We start from the raw sequence: 15,324 nt of genomic DNA on the forward strand, positions 1-15,324 counted from the left end.
GTAACTGCGGGCGTACCGAATGCGATATATCAAAACATGGCGACCAGGAAACACGTGGGTGATGGAGAAGACGAAGTGCCGGCAAAAACATCCACTGACTCCGTCCAAAGTGAAAAACTACTGATATTTCTAAAGTGGTGTGATGACAACGGATTTTGTGTCTCGAAAAAGGTGAAAATGCGTGCACAGATTATCACGAATCGCTGTTTACATGTCACCATTGTTTGGACAAAGTAAACAAACGATATTCAAATTTCTTTGGTTCTTTCAGACATTATTTGATCAACTGTTGCTTTCCTTTCCATGTCAGTTGATACATCGAAAGTGAACTTCCAGTAGGATTACCCAATTTTGCTTTATCATGTGTTTTTGAAGTAATATCTGAATTTGTCAATATATTGATTTTATGTCAATCGTTCAACGAGACAAAAGGTATGAGATCATGGTTGTACGAAATGAATTCAAGTGTGTGTATTTTGCCATATTTTTAGACCATATAAAATAACGTTTATGGCATCCACGTTTAGTTCTCGGGTGTTTGTTGTTTTCTCATTCTTTGTTTATGTTAGAACTGTAGTTTTAAATGTCTCATCATGTTTATGTTTTAGGTGAAAGTTGGTAAAGAAGGATCATGTGCACAAAATGGCATGGTTGCTATAACTGACATTGAGAAGGGAGAGACACTCTTCGTCATCCCCAGAAAGATGTTACTGACACCAAGCACATGTGGCATTGCCAAATTGTTGGAAGAAGGTAAAAAGCAATGTTTATTATTTATAATTAATTACACTCGCATAACCTTGATTCGTGGATATAAGGGAAGTGCGGCAAAATTCATATTTTAAATGCATGATTTCATTTTGTATACGCACTGATTATTTTATTCATTGATTCAGCAAATTGAAAATGCCGAATATTCCACTGTGAACAGGGGTGGAAATAACCCATTGCTCGACGTCCGAGTCCAGTGTCGGGCAAGCAAATTCGTATATCACACTGTACCGATGTCCATTTGACTTTCCAATGTTAATTATGTTGTTTATTTAAAAAAATTCAAGAAAAAAACAGCTGGTATAGTGGAAAAATTATCAGGGCAAGTGATTTCACATGTGCCACTGTACCGGAGTACACTAGCAATTTTAAAGTTATTTCAGACCCTGGTGAATAAAACGTTTGTTTACAGAAGCCATTGCAATCATCACCCATTCGTGTGCCCACAAAATGTGACGTCACCTTGTTTCATGGATTACGTAGTCGTTTACTTTATATCACTATGTACGACATACAACTGCAGTAAGCATTGACACCAAGGAAAGCAGACGAGAAGTGAGAATGTTGGAGCTAATGGGATCTTTTTAACTTGACATTTTTAAAAAATAAAATTTGGTAATGGTGGTATTAGTGATCTGGGGCTATTTATCTCAATGCTGGACAATTATATTAAGTGTACTTGCATGAAATGCAGAGATTCGGAACTTTTTTGTCAGCGAGGTGTGGCATTGTATGTACATCAGAAGTATTGCTTCGTGACGTCAGTCGAGGCTTAATTTACGAGCTAGCATGATTATTTCCACGATCCACGAATCAAGGTTATCCACGAATTTAGGTTACAGTTCTGTACAAGATGCAATTCAAAAAGCTGTTTGCAGTATCAATATAGTCAAATGAGGCACCCATCAGCATGGAACTTAATTAATTTATTCAAATACTGGGCATTAAAAGGATGGATATTAAACTTTCTACTAGCGTGTGTAGTTATAACATCTCACTAAGTTGTTGTAATTCCCTTAGCCATACATATGCAATACAAAGCTGTTTCAAAGTGAGTTTATGTCCCAGCCTCAGATGAAAAGACTCACAAATGAGAGTTATCTGTGGCTAGCAGTAAATATCTGGTTCAGACACAGTTGCTACATACCTAAAGACTAGAACTGCATTGAATACACTTTGAGACGATTTTGATATATTTCACGAATATAGGGTAAATGATACAAATATTTGTTCATGAATATGTTATGTTTTTGTGAAATGAAAAAAACAATACTAGTACATCATTACAATACAGCTTATAGCCTAATGACAGTACCCTAAAGTAGTAGTATACTTGTATATGTTCCATTTTGCTTATCACACTTTGATAAATATCAGACCCGTTCCAAGTTCTCTTTTTTAGAAGATATTTGTAAATTTTTTTTTATTTTAGTGACCACGAATAACAAATTGTTCAGAATATGTGAATGAATCGTATCAGGACTACTAAAGAGCATCAGGATTCTGACTTGTTAAAAATTGGAACACATTCACAAAACAACTGCTACTTTATCCCAAGGTAGTTTTTCCCTTGCAAGCTTGGTCTTTCTGGTTACAATGCTTACAGTTACAGCAAAGACACCAGTGTCCAAAGATGGAATATTCTGTCATTTTACCTGATAAAGGGATCTGTAATGATCCCGAAATGTTTGTGTGGGAAAGAATAAAGAAGATTAAGTCCATAAATTATCTTGGTCATCAACAACTTCTAAATGCCGCTAAAAGACATAATGAATATGTGTGTTTGTTAGTCTTCATGGATGTCAAGATTTTGAGTTATTGGTTAATTATCACAGGCAGTATGTTCTAAAAAAAATGGCATATTGCATTTTAAACTTTTCACCTTGTAAGTAATTTATGTAAGTGACAAAACAAATAGAAATTACTTCAACCTACTTACTAATTACCATATCATTGTATATCAAACTCACCATTGTATAAACTGAACCTCTAATCACAACCATGTGTGAAGCCCATTTCTGGTGTCCCCTGCCGTGATGTTGCTGGAATATTGCTAAAAGCGGCGTAAAACCAAACTCAGTCAGTCAGTCAGTCCTATCTGTTGCCATGTATTGTCCTATCTGTTGCCATGTATTGTCCTATCTATTTGCCATCGATTGTCCTATCTGTTGCCACGGAGTTGGTCCTATCTGTTGCCATGGATTGTCCTATCTGTTGCCATAAGGATTGTCCTATCTGTTGCCATGGATTGTCCTATCTGTTGCCATGGATTGTCCTATCTGTTGCCATGGATTGTCCTATCTGTTGCCATGTATTGTCCTATCTGTTGCCATGGACTGTCCTATCTGTTGCCATGGATTGTCCTATCTGTTGCCATGGATTGTCCTATCTGTTGCTATGGATTGTCCTATCTGTTGCCATGGATTGTCCTATCTGTTGCCATGGATTGTCCTATCTGTTGCCATGGATTGTCCTATCTGTTGCCATGGATTGTTCCTATCTGTTGCCATGGATTGTCCTATCTGTTGCCATGGATTGTCCTATCTGTTGCCATGGATTGTCCTATCTGTTGCCATGGATTGTCCTATCTGTTGCCATGGATTGTCCTATCTGTTGCCATGGATTGGTCCTATCTGTTGCCATGGATTGTCCTATCTGTTGCCATGGATTGTTCCTATCTGTTGCCATGGACTGTCCTATCTGTTGCACTCGATTGTCCTATCTGTTGCCACGGATTGGTCTTATCTGTTGCCATGGACTGTCCTATCTGTTGCCATGGACTGTCCTATCTAATCACAACCAATCACTCTGTACATCACCCTACACTTCTCAAAGTCAAATCACTAATCAGATATCCAATGTACATCAACCTTGTTAATTGTATATACTCACTATGCAGCAATGTATATATTCTCCATGTTACAACTCTTTTGTATCACTTGCTTGAAAACAGTGTTAGTACCTACGTCGAAACATCATAGTCATTGCAATAAAGAAGTTGACTATCCATATAACTTGGTTTCCAAATTCCCTACTAAACACAGACTAATGAATGACCATCACTAATTTTTAAAGTGACACAGAGGACCAGATAAGCTGCCTATCTGGGTAAAATACGCATTGAAAATTTCCGATTACGCACTGAAAAATAATTGTTGCGTACCAATTAGCATTTAAAATGTTAGATATGCAAAAAGTTCAAAACAAATGCGTACGGAATATATTTATAAAAATAGCTTGCGTAATGAAAAAGACACCGATTGCTGTCAAATTGTACTGTTAATATAGGACAAGTGTTGTACTGTCAGGATAGGATGAGTGATTTTTTATGAAATCATTTCCATTATATTTAACTTGGTTTTGATTAGGTATGACATAAGGCAGAACATACCTGCTTAGTAAACTTACTCAATGACATAATACTTAGGTGAGTAACATGACTGAAATAAGGAACATATTTGAAAGCAGTGGGTAACGGAAAATGAAATACCAACTCAACATTCATAATACCCACTCCAAAAAAACTATAGTGGGTACAGAACCCACATGAGCTAAATCTTATCTGGAGCTCTGGTAACATGACCTATATGTTTCAGGGTCGGCCGAGCTACAGAGCTCCAGTGGCTGGATTCCCCTTCTAATTGCGCTGATGTATGAATACAACAACCCTCAGTCAAGATGGAGGACATACCTGGACGTCTGCCCCCGACTTCAAGGAGCTCACTCTCCCTATGTTCTGGTCTCAGTAAGTCATCATCCACCTCACACTTGTCACACCTCGGAGTGGTGACATAGACTTTATCTCATACAGCTCTGTCACGAGTTTATGTACATCAGCTCCAAGGCAAAATATTCTGTCCCAAGTGGGTAGCAATTGTTAGTAAAAAGGGGATCAGGTGGTCACTGTCAGGCTTGCTGATTTGGTTGACACTAGGGCTGTGCAATATAACCGGTTTACCGGTATGTACCAGTTCAGATATGAAAACGACATGCATTGCGATACGCTGATCAAAAAACCGGTATTTTGACATGCATGTTTGTGGCAATGGTGTGTGATGATGATGATGATGATTTTTGTAATGGAGTGATAATGATGGTGATGAAGATGTTGATGATTGTGGTAATGGTGGTTGCGGGATTGATGGTGGTGAAAATTACATTTAACTGGATTGTTAAGTTCGGTTTGAAGTTGTGTTCTAAATTTTGTTCAAGTGTTTTGCAATGTTTTGGATCAAAATGTTTTAAATATTTACTCATTAATGACCAGTGATCTCTGATATGTCCAGGTCAACTTGCTGTCTAACACCTCAGGGCTCTTTTGAGAGTAGAGGAACTAGTTCAAACTAGTAACCACTGTGTTGATGTTAAATTGTTCTTTTCCTTGTTTCATTTGTGCCAAATATTATTTCCATTTTTATTTTGTCATGATTAAAAGGGTTTTTATTCTTAAAGCTTAATCAAGCAGAGATATTTTGTAGTGTTTTTGCTTTATAAATTCAAGCAGTAACTCGATTATTAGCAGTGTTTTGTTAAAAAAAATCTTGCAATATATTGCAATACATATCTCAATATATGCTTTCGCATCGCAATATATCGCAATGTGTAAATTCTCCCCAATACCCACCCCTAGTTGACACATGTAACTGTATTCCTAGGCGTAGATCAATGTTCATGATGTTGATCACTCGACTGTCTGGGACAGACTTGACTATTTGGTTGTAGCAAGTTATCACAGTATTTTATCCAAATATCAGGGATGTCAATTTTCCGCTGATCTGCGGATTTCCACCAATTTTATTCCAAATTGATCAGTTCTGTGAATCGTCTAAATCCTTTGAGAAATCCTGAACCACCGTTCGATGACACAATATCAAGTTTAAAGCCAAAAATAGATTTTCCTGTTGCCATCCCTGAAATATTTATGGTTTTGTTTAATTGTTAAGATTCTCTTTGGTGCGTTGTTTATCAATGCCTGTATGAATGATATATAATGTGCTGATACTCATTTGTGCAGGTCTGAACGAGAAGAGCTCCTGAAAGGCACCGGTGTGATTGAGGCAGTTGACCGTGACCTTGTCAACATAACTCATGACTTCAAGAAGCTTGTGCAGCCTTTCATCCAGAAACACAAGGATGTGTTTGGGTGGGTTAAATACATATATCCAATGTTTTTGGTTCAGTTTTTCCAGTGAAATATTATAGTTAGTGAGTATGAGTTCACTTTGACAAAATATTCCAGCTATATTTTGGCATGGGACACCAGAAATGGACTTCAAATATTACGTCCATGGTTGGAATCAAACAGGGGTCCTTTGCTTGACAAGCATACATTTAGTTTGAAGCAGCTAGCTTAAAAATGTTGATTTTCAATTGAGATAGGACTCAGTTTTTTGCATATTTCAAAGTCAATGAATGCACGTAACTTTCCATGCCCTGTGTCCTTGACCTATGAGTGCTTCACTGGTCTGGGCGAATTTTTTTCTTTTAAAATGAAATAAATGCTATGCATACAGTAATGATGAGACTGCATGAACGTTTATGTCCTACTATGATGTGAGATAGAAATCACCCTAACTGCTCAATAGGTTTAGGAAAGTAACAGTGGAAAATCAAGATTGGAAACAAATCAAGTGAGATCTGTCCAGTGTGAATCTTCTTATAAGATATGCTAGTAGATACATGAACCCCAAACAAAGGACCACTGGAAAGAAGATATATCATTATGTCACAATGACATTAGCAGTGTATGAAATAAGGTCCGTCCGACCGCCCGAGACAGGTTAGATTTTAGACAGACGGTCTAGATTTACAGCTAGCCAGCTGGATGGTCTAATAAAAACTTGCAATGTTATATACATCTGAGTCATATCTTGGTGTCTGGTCTGGTTAAATCCATTTTGGACTGGTAACATTTTGAAGTTACAAGCCCTGATGTCTGGCAGGGGTTTTGGCTTATTTCATACACTGACATTTGGAATTGTTAATGTGTCTTCATCAGGAGATGGACCGCCTCTGTGGTGTAGTGGTTAGAGAGTCCGCCCGGGGAGTGGAAGGTCGCGCGGGTTCGATCCCCGACCGCGTCATACCAAAAGACGTTAAAATATGGTACTTGTTGGTCCCTGCCTGGCATTCAGCATTAGTGGGTACAACAAGGACTGGTCAGCTCGGAGTCAGTATAATGTGTCTGAGTGGGGTCATGCTTAACTGCGGCATGGTATCTCAGTGGGCTAGCACTATAAAACCAGCTTAAGTCTGGGCTAGTACAAGCAGCCGCACATACACATACGCATGCATGCAAGTCGTCATATGAGCGAAATATTCTCAAACACGACGTTAAACCCAATTTCACCTCACCTCACCTCACCTCACCTCACCTCACCTCATCAGGAGATGATCATGAGGAGATGAAGAGGAAAGAAGTAACCTGAAATGTTGTGTATGCATCCTGGATGTCTATAATAAAGAAGTTCTTGGACTCAATAATACTTGTCATCAATAGGGTGTACATATGTTTGTTTTGTTGCACACTGCATATTTTCATTTAAGACCTGAGTGAAGTAAAATGAAAATGTTTTCACGAGAGATTGAAATGTGTGTGTAACAGTCATATGATTTTTATCTTCAATGACTTTATCCATGCAGGCCATTATACGATGACATTGAGTTCTACAAGAAGATAGTGGCCTTTGTCATGGCCTACAGCTTCACCGAGCCTGTCAAAATGGACGGTGAAGAGGAAGATGAAGCTGACACAGTTACCTCCCCTCCCATGATGGTGCCCATGGCAGACATCTTGAATCATGTGGCAAAGAATAATGCAAATCTGGAGTTTGAGAAGGACTGCTTGAAGATGGTTGCTATTAATGATATCAAAAAGGTAAACAAATCATACTTGGTTTGGTGGAAATGTATTTGATTTGAACTAAATCAGAACATCTTTGACTATGACAGGCAGTTAAAGAAAGAGAAAATATGGAATCTGGTTTCTCGGTTACAAAGCTTTGTAAAGCATTACAACTATATGGATAACAACTTCTTGTTTATTGCATAGAGCAGTGTTTCAGGGTAGGTTCTTACATTGTTTTCATGCTAAAAGTTTTGCTTATGGTGTAAGAATCTACATAAAAACGTCACTCCATGCAAGAAACTAAAGTTGTTATTCATAAAGTGATATGCTTCATGATTGACTCTCAAACTTCTAGAATGCGGATAAAGAAATTTATTTCTCAGTTATTCTGATTTTTTTTTCAACCAAACTAAGTGATTAACTATAATGATATTCACAATAAAAACAAACCATTTCAATTATCATTTATCATCAAATTTATTTTTTATTTAACCACACTGAACCATGCCGATTGTGCCACGTGCTGACATTTTTTGCTAATGTTTTGCAGGGCGAAGAAGTATTCAACACATACGGGCAGGTGGCCAACTGGCATCTTCTCCATATGTACGGCTTTGCTGAGCCCTACCCAAACAACCACTACGACACTGTGAGTAACTGTCTCTGTCACTGTCTCTCTGTAACTGATGATAGCATCCTTTATAGTTTTGTTTCCCTGGCCACAGAAAGCAAAAAGAAGGTAAAAGACTGTCAGAGCTCAGATAAGATTTAGATCACTCAGAAAGGGAATGTTTGTTTTGATTCCCTGGCCACAGAAAGCAAAAGAAAGTAAAAGACTGTGTTTGTTGTTACCTGCCTTGTGTTCAGCATCAAGGGTTTAAAACAATGACTGGTAGGGTTGGAGTCAGTATATTGTTAAGAGTTGGGAATCCATATTTAGACAGTGGTATGGTATCTGAGTGGGATGGCAGTATAGAACTGACATTCTACCATGACTTCAGTAAATACAGGATTGTGATTGGTTAATCAAAGTCATTCAGAGGTACTGTAAACATACTTTTTTTCGCTTGGTGCAAATTCGCGGAATTGACAGCTTCCGTTATATGAAGCTTTTTTGGAATTGACAGTTTAGACTACATCGTGCGTTCAATTATTCGCACAAATCAGTAATTGCCGGAACTGCCAGCTGTCTCTTAGGCCGCCACTAATAGCAATGAAAACAATGAAAACAGCTATTATAATTTCGTTATATACCTTAGATTTTCCAACACAGTATGTTTATCTCCTAATTAATCTGAGCTGGTTCAAGCAGTCTTCAACAAACTCACATATCTTAGTGTATGTGATACCCATAAAGATCCAGGTTAGAATTGGCCTTCAGCAACCCATGCTTGTCGTAAGAGGCAATTATCAGGATGGGGTGGTCTGACTCACTGACTTGGTTGACACATGTCATCGTACTCCAGTTGCCTAGATCAATGCTCATGATGTTGATCCCTGGATTGTCTGGTCTAGACACAACTATTTACAGAGCTCTGCCATATAGGTGAACTATTGCTGAGTGTGGGGGTTAACAACGAACAAGTCCGCCTCCATGGTGTAGTGGTTAGAGCGTCCGCCCGGAGAGTGGAAGGTCGCGGGTTCCATCCCCGACCGCGTCATACCAAAAGCCGTTAAAATATGGTACTTGTTGGTCCCTGTCTGGCGCTCGGCATTAATGGGTACAACAAGGACTGGTCGGCTTGGAGTCTGAGTGGGGTATTCATGCTTCACTGCGGCATGGTATCTCAGTGGGCTAGCACTATAAAACCAGCTTCAGTCTGGGCTAGTACAAGCAGCCGCACACACACATACACACGCATGCACGTCGTCATATGAGCGAAATATTCTCAAGCACGACGATAAACCCAATTTCACCTCACCTCACCTAACAACAAACAAACAAGCAAAACAGACATCATGTGTTTGGCTGTGTAAATGCAATAATGTGACAGGCCAAGTTGGCCTAAATCCTTTAGCTTACTCAGTGAGATACCTTATATCAACATTACACCATCTGCCATGTTCCTGTACAGGTTGACATCCCCCTGAGATTGGTGCTAGATGCAGCTAAACAACTGGACTACAACACCCCTCAGCTTCTGCAGGACAAGTGGGCTTTCCTGCAGGCCATGGTGAGATGTACTCCTTACTGACACTAGTGGTGTGATGATTCATCGATGCATCGATCCATGGGCCGCCGATACAGTGAATTGATACAAAGTGTACATTGTTGTATATCCCGATACGATACTTCAAATGGGCCACAATATGTCAATGTTTTACTTCGAATATTGCCGAATCGTGAAATCTGTCGAGAAAAAAAACTTGATGATTAAAATATATGCACACATATTTTTCCTTCATAAGTAAGCGTTTTCTTGGAAATTCTTGTGTCAAGAACTGTCAAACATAGAGCTTGCATGTTATCAACATTCACAAAGTCTGTGTCAACTTAATTATCTGATTTCCGAATGGACATTGAACAACGCTGGTAGAATTTGACGAAATACTTTAAAATTGCCTTTGTTTTGATCTTAACGTGTTTTATAGTTGGTGTTAGAATTATTGATTAGTATCGTATCGCCACCCTGGTATCAGGATTCGTATCGTATCGCATTGTAATTGCACAATACTTTGGCAATATATCGTCTTGACTAAAATTTTAGTATTGTGATGTATTGTATCGCAGGACTTATTGTAGGTTTACGGAAATGCATACCCGGGTTATATAACCTACTAGTAGCTTCCACTGAGCCATCAAACAATACTCTCAACTAAACTCAACTATTGATCATCCAAATTTATAATAATGATCTGGGCCTCCTTTCACAAAGCACTAAGGTAATCCTAAGTCACTACGGTAACCTTAGCACAATGTTAAATAATATGAGTTAAGGTTAACCTTAGTAAAGGTTGCTTTGTCAAAAGAGGCCCTGGTCAGGTTTCATTTTCAATGTTGGCAATATTGCTGAGTGGATCTTAAGGGTGAAAAAAAGGCTTGACTATTTCTGTGGTCTAAGAGTGTACATGGATGAAAAGAACCGCCTCCGTGGTGTAGTGGTTGGAGCGTCCGCCCGGAGAGCGGAAGGTTCGATCCCCAACCGCGTCATACCAAAAGACGTTAAAATATGGTACTTGTTGGTCCCTGCCTTGCGCTCGGCATTAATGGGTACAACAAGGACTGGTCGCCTCGGAGTCAGTATAATGTGTCTGAGTGGGGTATTCATGCTTCACTGCGGCATGGTATCTCAGTGGGCTAGCACTATAAAACCAGCTTAAGTCTGGGCTAGTACAAGCAGCCGCATACACATACACACGCATGCGTCGTCATATGAGCGAAATATTCTCAAGCACGACGTAAAATCCAATTTCACCTCACCTCACACGGATGAAAATTTATGACAGAATGATTACATGCCATTACATCATGAGCATTATTCTCATAGTCAAGCAATGTTGGTGTGTCGCTGCATGTATGTCTGTCTTTGTCTACAGGACCTTGCATCGGACGATGTTTTTGTGGTGGGCGTCGACGGTATCCTGACCGAGGAGGAGCTGTACAGCACACTGAAGGTGGGTACAACAGGTTGTTTGTACAGCTTGGGTCATGTGATTCGTTTATTGGGGGATCTCCATAGGGATTATGTTTCAGGTGTACTGCAAGAGATGGTATATATTTTAGTGCAGGATAGGTATACATCTGAGATATATTAGTTATGATTATAGTATAGGAAGATTGTGATGATTGCTCAAGTTTTGAAGTGAGTGAGATGTTAATGGCAAGATAACACTAATGTGGTTCACTTGGTAAAAAAGTTAACAAGATCAAACACCTGAGAGGAGACCGCCTCCGTGGTGTAGTGGTTAGAGCGTCCGCCTGGCGAGCGGAAGGTTGCGGGTTCGATCCTCGACCGCGTTATACCAAAAAAGAGCTTGTTAAATAATATGAGTTAAGGTTAACCTTAGTAAAGGTTGCTTTGTCAAAAGAGGCCCTGGTCAGGTTTCATTTTCAATGTTTGCAATATTGCTGAGTGGATCTTAAGGGTGAAAAAAAGGCTTGACTATTTCTGTGGTCTAAGAGTGTACATGGATGAAAAGAACCGCCTCCGTGGTGTAGTGGTTGGAGCGTCCGCCCGGAGAGCGGAAGGTTCGATCCCCAACCGCGTCATACCAAAAGACGTTAAAATATGGTACTTGTTGGTCCCTGCCTGGCGTTCGGCATTAATGGGTACAACAAGGACTGGTCGCCTCGGAGTCAGTATAATGTGTCTGGGTGGGGTATTCATGCTTCACTGCGGCACGGTATCTCAGTGGGCTAGCACTATAAAACAATCTTCAGTCTGGGCTAGTACAAGCAGCCGCACATACACATACACACACATGCACGTCGTCATATGAGCGAAATATTCTCAAGCACGACGTTAAACCCAATTTCACCTCACCTCACCTGAGAGGAAGTTGGAGACCTGGGTCCCAGTCCACAAAATGTTCAGTGCTACAACATTCCTAAACCTACGATAAACTATAGAGTTGCAACAGGTTGTAAGTCTACACACGCTTTATGGATTGGGACCCTGGAAATGTGCTAGATGGGAAAGAATATTGATGCGTGTCACTTTGTTGTGTTGAAGGTGTTGTCAATGACGGAGCCAACGTTCAAGGAATACCAGGAGAAAGATGGATGGAGTGATGATGACAGTGATGACGAGGATGATGAATCTCTTTCATTTGGTATGTATATTTGAGCCATTTTGTAGACAGTGTTCGTTCTTGTCATTAAAAAGTAATTCTGGGGTCTGTGGAAACAAATAACGTTTTCTTGATGGTTAAACAATGATGCTATGTGAACAGTTATCTCTTACTGTTTTGATTGCTTATCCTGAAGAATGAATATAATGTCAGGGATCTTGATTTAATACAACATATGTTCTCAGTATGCTTACACTCAGTACAGTGAAACTCCTGACATCACTGTCAGTTATCTGACTGATGGGTTAGGAGCTTGTCTACAAGAGCCAATCAAACGGCCTGTTTCATGAGTCAGATATCAGCAATCAGCACACTCCGGCACAGCGATGATTTAACATAACATCACTGCCACAGGCTAATTTGCATATCACGTGACCAGACTTTTCTCTTGTTTGTAATCAAACGCGCATATTCATAATAAGAAGAGACTGGACTCACGAAAGCTTTTCGGCGCTCTCTTCATAATGTTTTACATTGTTACATAAATATTCTTCCACAACTGCGACAGTAATGTCTATGACAGTACATATTTAGATATCAAACTGGCTGCATCGTTTGCTCTCCATCAGCTTCGATGACAGCACGTGGAGCCGTACAACCTATGTAAACAAAGGATCGCTACGCAAATCGAATTAGTGTTACATGTTTTAGGATATTTTCTCAATGAAACTAAACCATTCTATCAAAGATGTTTAATTAGTTGTGTAGACTCGTCAAAAATAAAAGAGTTGAGAAATATGTAAATTATATTGAATGGACGGTGCAAGATGTGACGAATCGTCACATTTTTCTGGCCTGTGGCAGAGATACTATGCTGGCTTGCCGCATGGAACTCTGGGTAGGAGAGTGAGCAATCAGTACATCTAATCAAGATGGGCGGTAAAGATTTCTGTGAAACATTTCTCTGTTTACTTACAGAAAAGATGAAAACCCTTCCAGAAAGCTGGAAGACCATTTTATCGAGGTATGTGGTTTATTTCTCTATATTTATGTATTGTAGTTCAACAGTTTCTGGATCAGGATGTATGAACAGGGATGTCTCAGCGCACACTACTATGAGCTATAGTCTGTATTTCAAAATAGAAATGAAATTTCTTTGTGATATGGTGTCAATAGGACTTAGTCAAAAGATTAATTTCCTGTGGCTCAAAGTCAGTCTTATTTCAGTTAAAGGCTTTAACCCTGTACAGTGTTGTTTAGAGCTTGTCTTGCCAGTGTTGAAGCTTTAAAAACAATTCTGTGTCTTATTTCAGTTGTGCAAGTGCCTGTTTGCAGCGTTACTCAACAACTCTTGAAGAGAATGAGAAGACCACACCGTCATCATTACCCACAATACACCGGTTTGCCTTGTTAACCAGCCATGGCCAGATGAAACTTGTACAGAAAATAATTGAATGTTGTACATAATGTAGAATAAACTGATCTTATGTAGATATTCAGTGTCTGTGGCATTTACGTTTCTCAGTAAATACTTCATGACTGCAGCCAAATATCAGCAATATGATGGGAGTAACATGGCAGTGAGCTGTATTTGGGTTAGGCCAGAAACAAATGTAGCCAGTATTTAACACTTTGGATGAGGAGCGGTGGGGTAGCCTAGTGGTTAAAGCGTTCGCTTGTCACGCTGAAGACCTGGATTTGATTCCCCACATGGGTACAATGTGTGAAGCCCATTTCTGGTGTCCCCTGCTGTGAAATAATAAAATTGGATTTTTCGTATTTTCTCCTCATACCCACCTGAATTTTTGGTCAAAGCGATAGAGTTTGGCCTTGCGTTATCAGCATGCCTGTTTGTAGTGGTGAGTTCATTTAAAAAGTGCAGGGATTACCTGGGTAAATCTTACAAGCGTAGACATAGAACTAATAAACCAATGATCAGAGTCGTAGTCTTGGTCCTAAAACTCACTGGACGGAATGCTACACCAATGGGCTACAGTTACATGATCACCCATCCTCTATTTTGCTGAGGCATCATCAGTTTCAAGCATGGTTAGATCTGGTTTAGAAATGATCTTCAGCAACCCATGCTTGTTTAAGTGGTGACGAATAGGATCGGGTGGTCAGGTTGACACATCGTTTACCATTTGCCTAGATTGATGCTCATATTGTTGATCACTAGATTGTCTAGCATATTACTTTCTTATTTTACAGTAGTGTAAAGGGCAGTGCACTTCTGATGCAAGCAGAATCTAACCATGAATAACCATTGTTTGTTCAAGGCCACACTTCTCAGTATTCAAGCTATATGGCGTAAAAAGAGCCAGGACCAGACAAGTGCTTGCTTTCAGTGGCAGTAATTCATTCTGTGGGCTTGGATTGGAAACTTCAAAGTCCTGTATCCATAAAATCCCTGTAGTATATTTTTTAATTTAATAACTCCTAAAGGCCATTCACAAGTCCAATGCCAAAGGTGAGGTGAGGTGAAATTGGGTTTTACGTCGTGCTTGAGAATAGTTCGCTCATATGACGACGTGCATGCGTGTGTATGGGTATGTGCGGCTGCTTGTACTAGCCCAGACTTAAGCTGGTTTTGTAGTGCTAGCCCACTGAGATACCATGCCGCAGTGAAGCATGAATACCCTACTCAGACACATTATACTGACTCTGAGCCGACCAGTCCTTGTTGTACCCATTAATGCCCAGCACCAGGCAGGGACCAACAAGTACCATATTTTACCGTCTTTTGGTATGACGTGGTCGGGGATCGAAACCTGCGACCTTCCGCACTTCGGGCGGACGTTCTAACCACTACACCACGGAGGCGGTCCCAATGCCAAAGACTAAACAATATATATTTTTGTCTCAAACCTAACTTGTTCTAACATCACACTAGGTAATATTCTGGCTACCTGACACCAACCAGTACATGATCTATAGTCAGAACCAGGCAATACTGTGACTTTGAAAGCAATGAT

At 39.8% G+C, this 15,324-nt stretch overlaps 1 protein-coding gene across 1 annotated transcript; it reads left to right on the forward strand.

The window, feature by feature from the left end:
* The first annotated feature begins 9 nt into the window (after window positions 1-9).
* On the forward strand, window positions 10-13,842 carry LOC124290329 (N-lysine methyltransferase setd6-like). Its single transcript, XM_046727038.1, is given in 12 exon segments — window positions 10-171; window positions 609-753; window positions 4,368-4,477; window positions 4,479-4,516; window positions 5,786-5,914; window positions 7,414-7,648; window positions 8,169-8,267; window positions 9,694-9,792; window positions 11,156-11,233; window positions 12,292-12,391; window positions 13,328-13,373; window positions 13,663-13,842. Coding segments are annotated over 12 exon segments (1,368 nt in total). The 5' UTR covers window positions 10-36; the 3' UTR covers window positions 13,817-13,842.
* The last annotated feature ends 1,482 nt before the right edge of the window (window positions 13,843-15,324 follow it).

The sequence above is a fragment of the Haliotis rubra genome, unplaced genomic scaffold, assembly GCF_003918875.1.
Source record: "Haliotis rubra isolate DU_JTF1 unplaced genomic scaffold, ASM391887v1 Scf462, whole genome shotgun sequence".
In the NCBI taxonomy this organism is placed as follows: Eukaryota; Metazoa; Mollusca; class Gastropoda; order Lepetellida; family Haliotidae; genus Haliotis; species Haliotis rubra.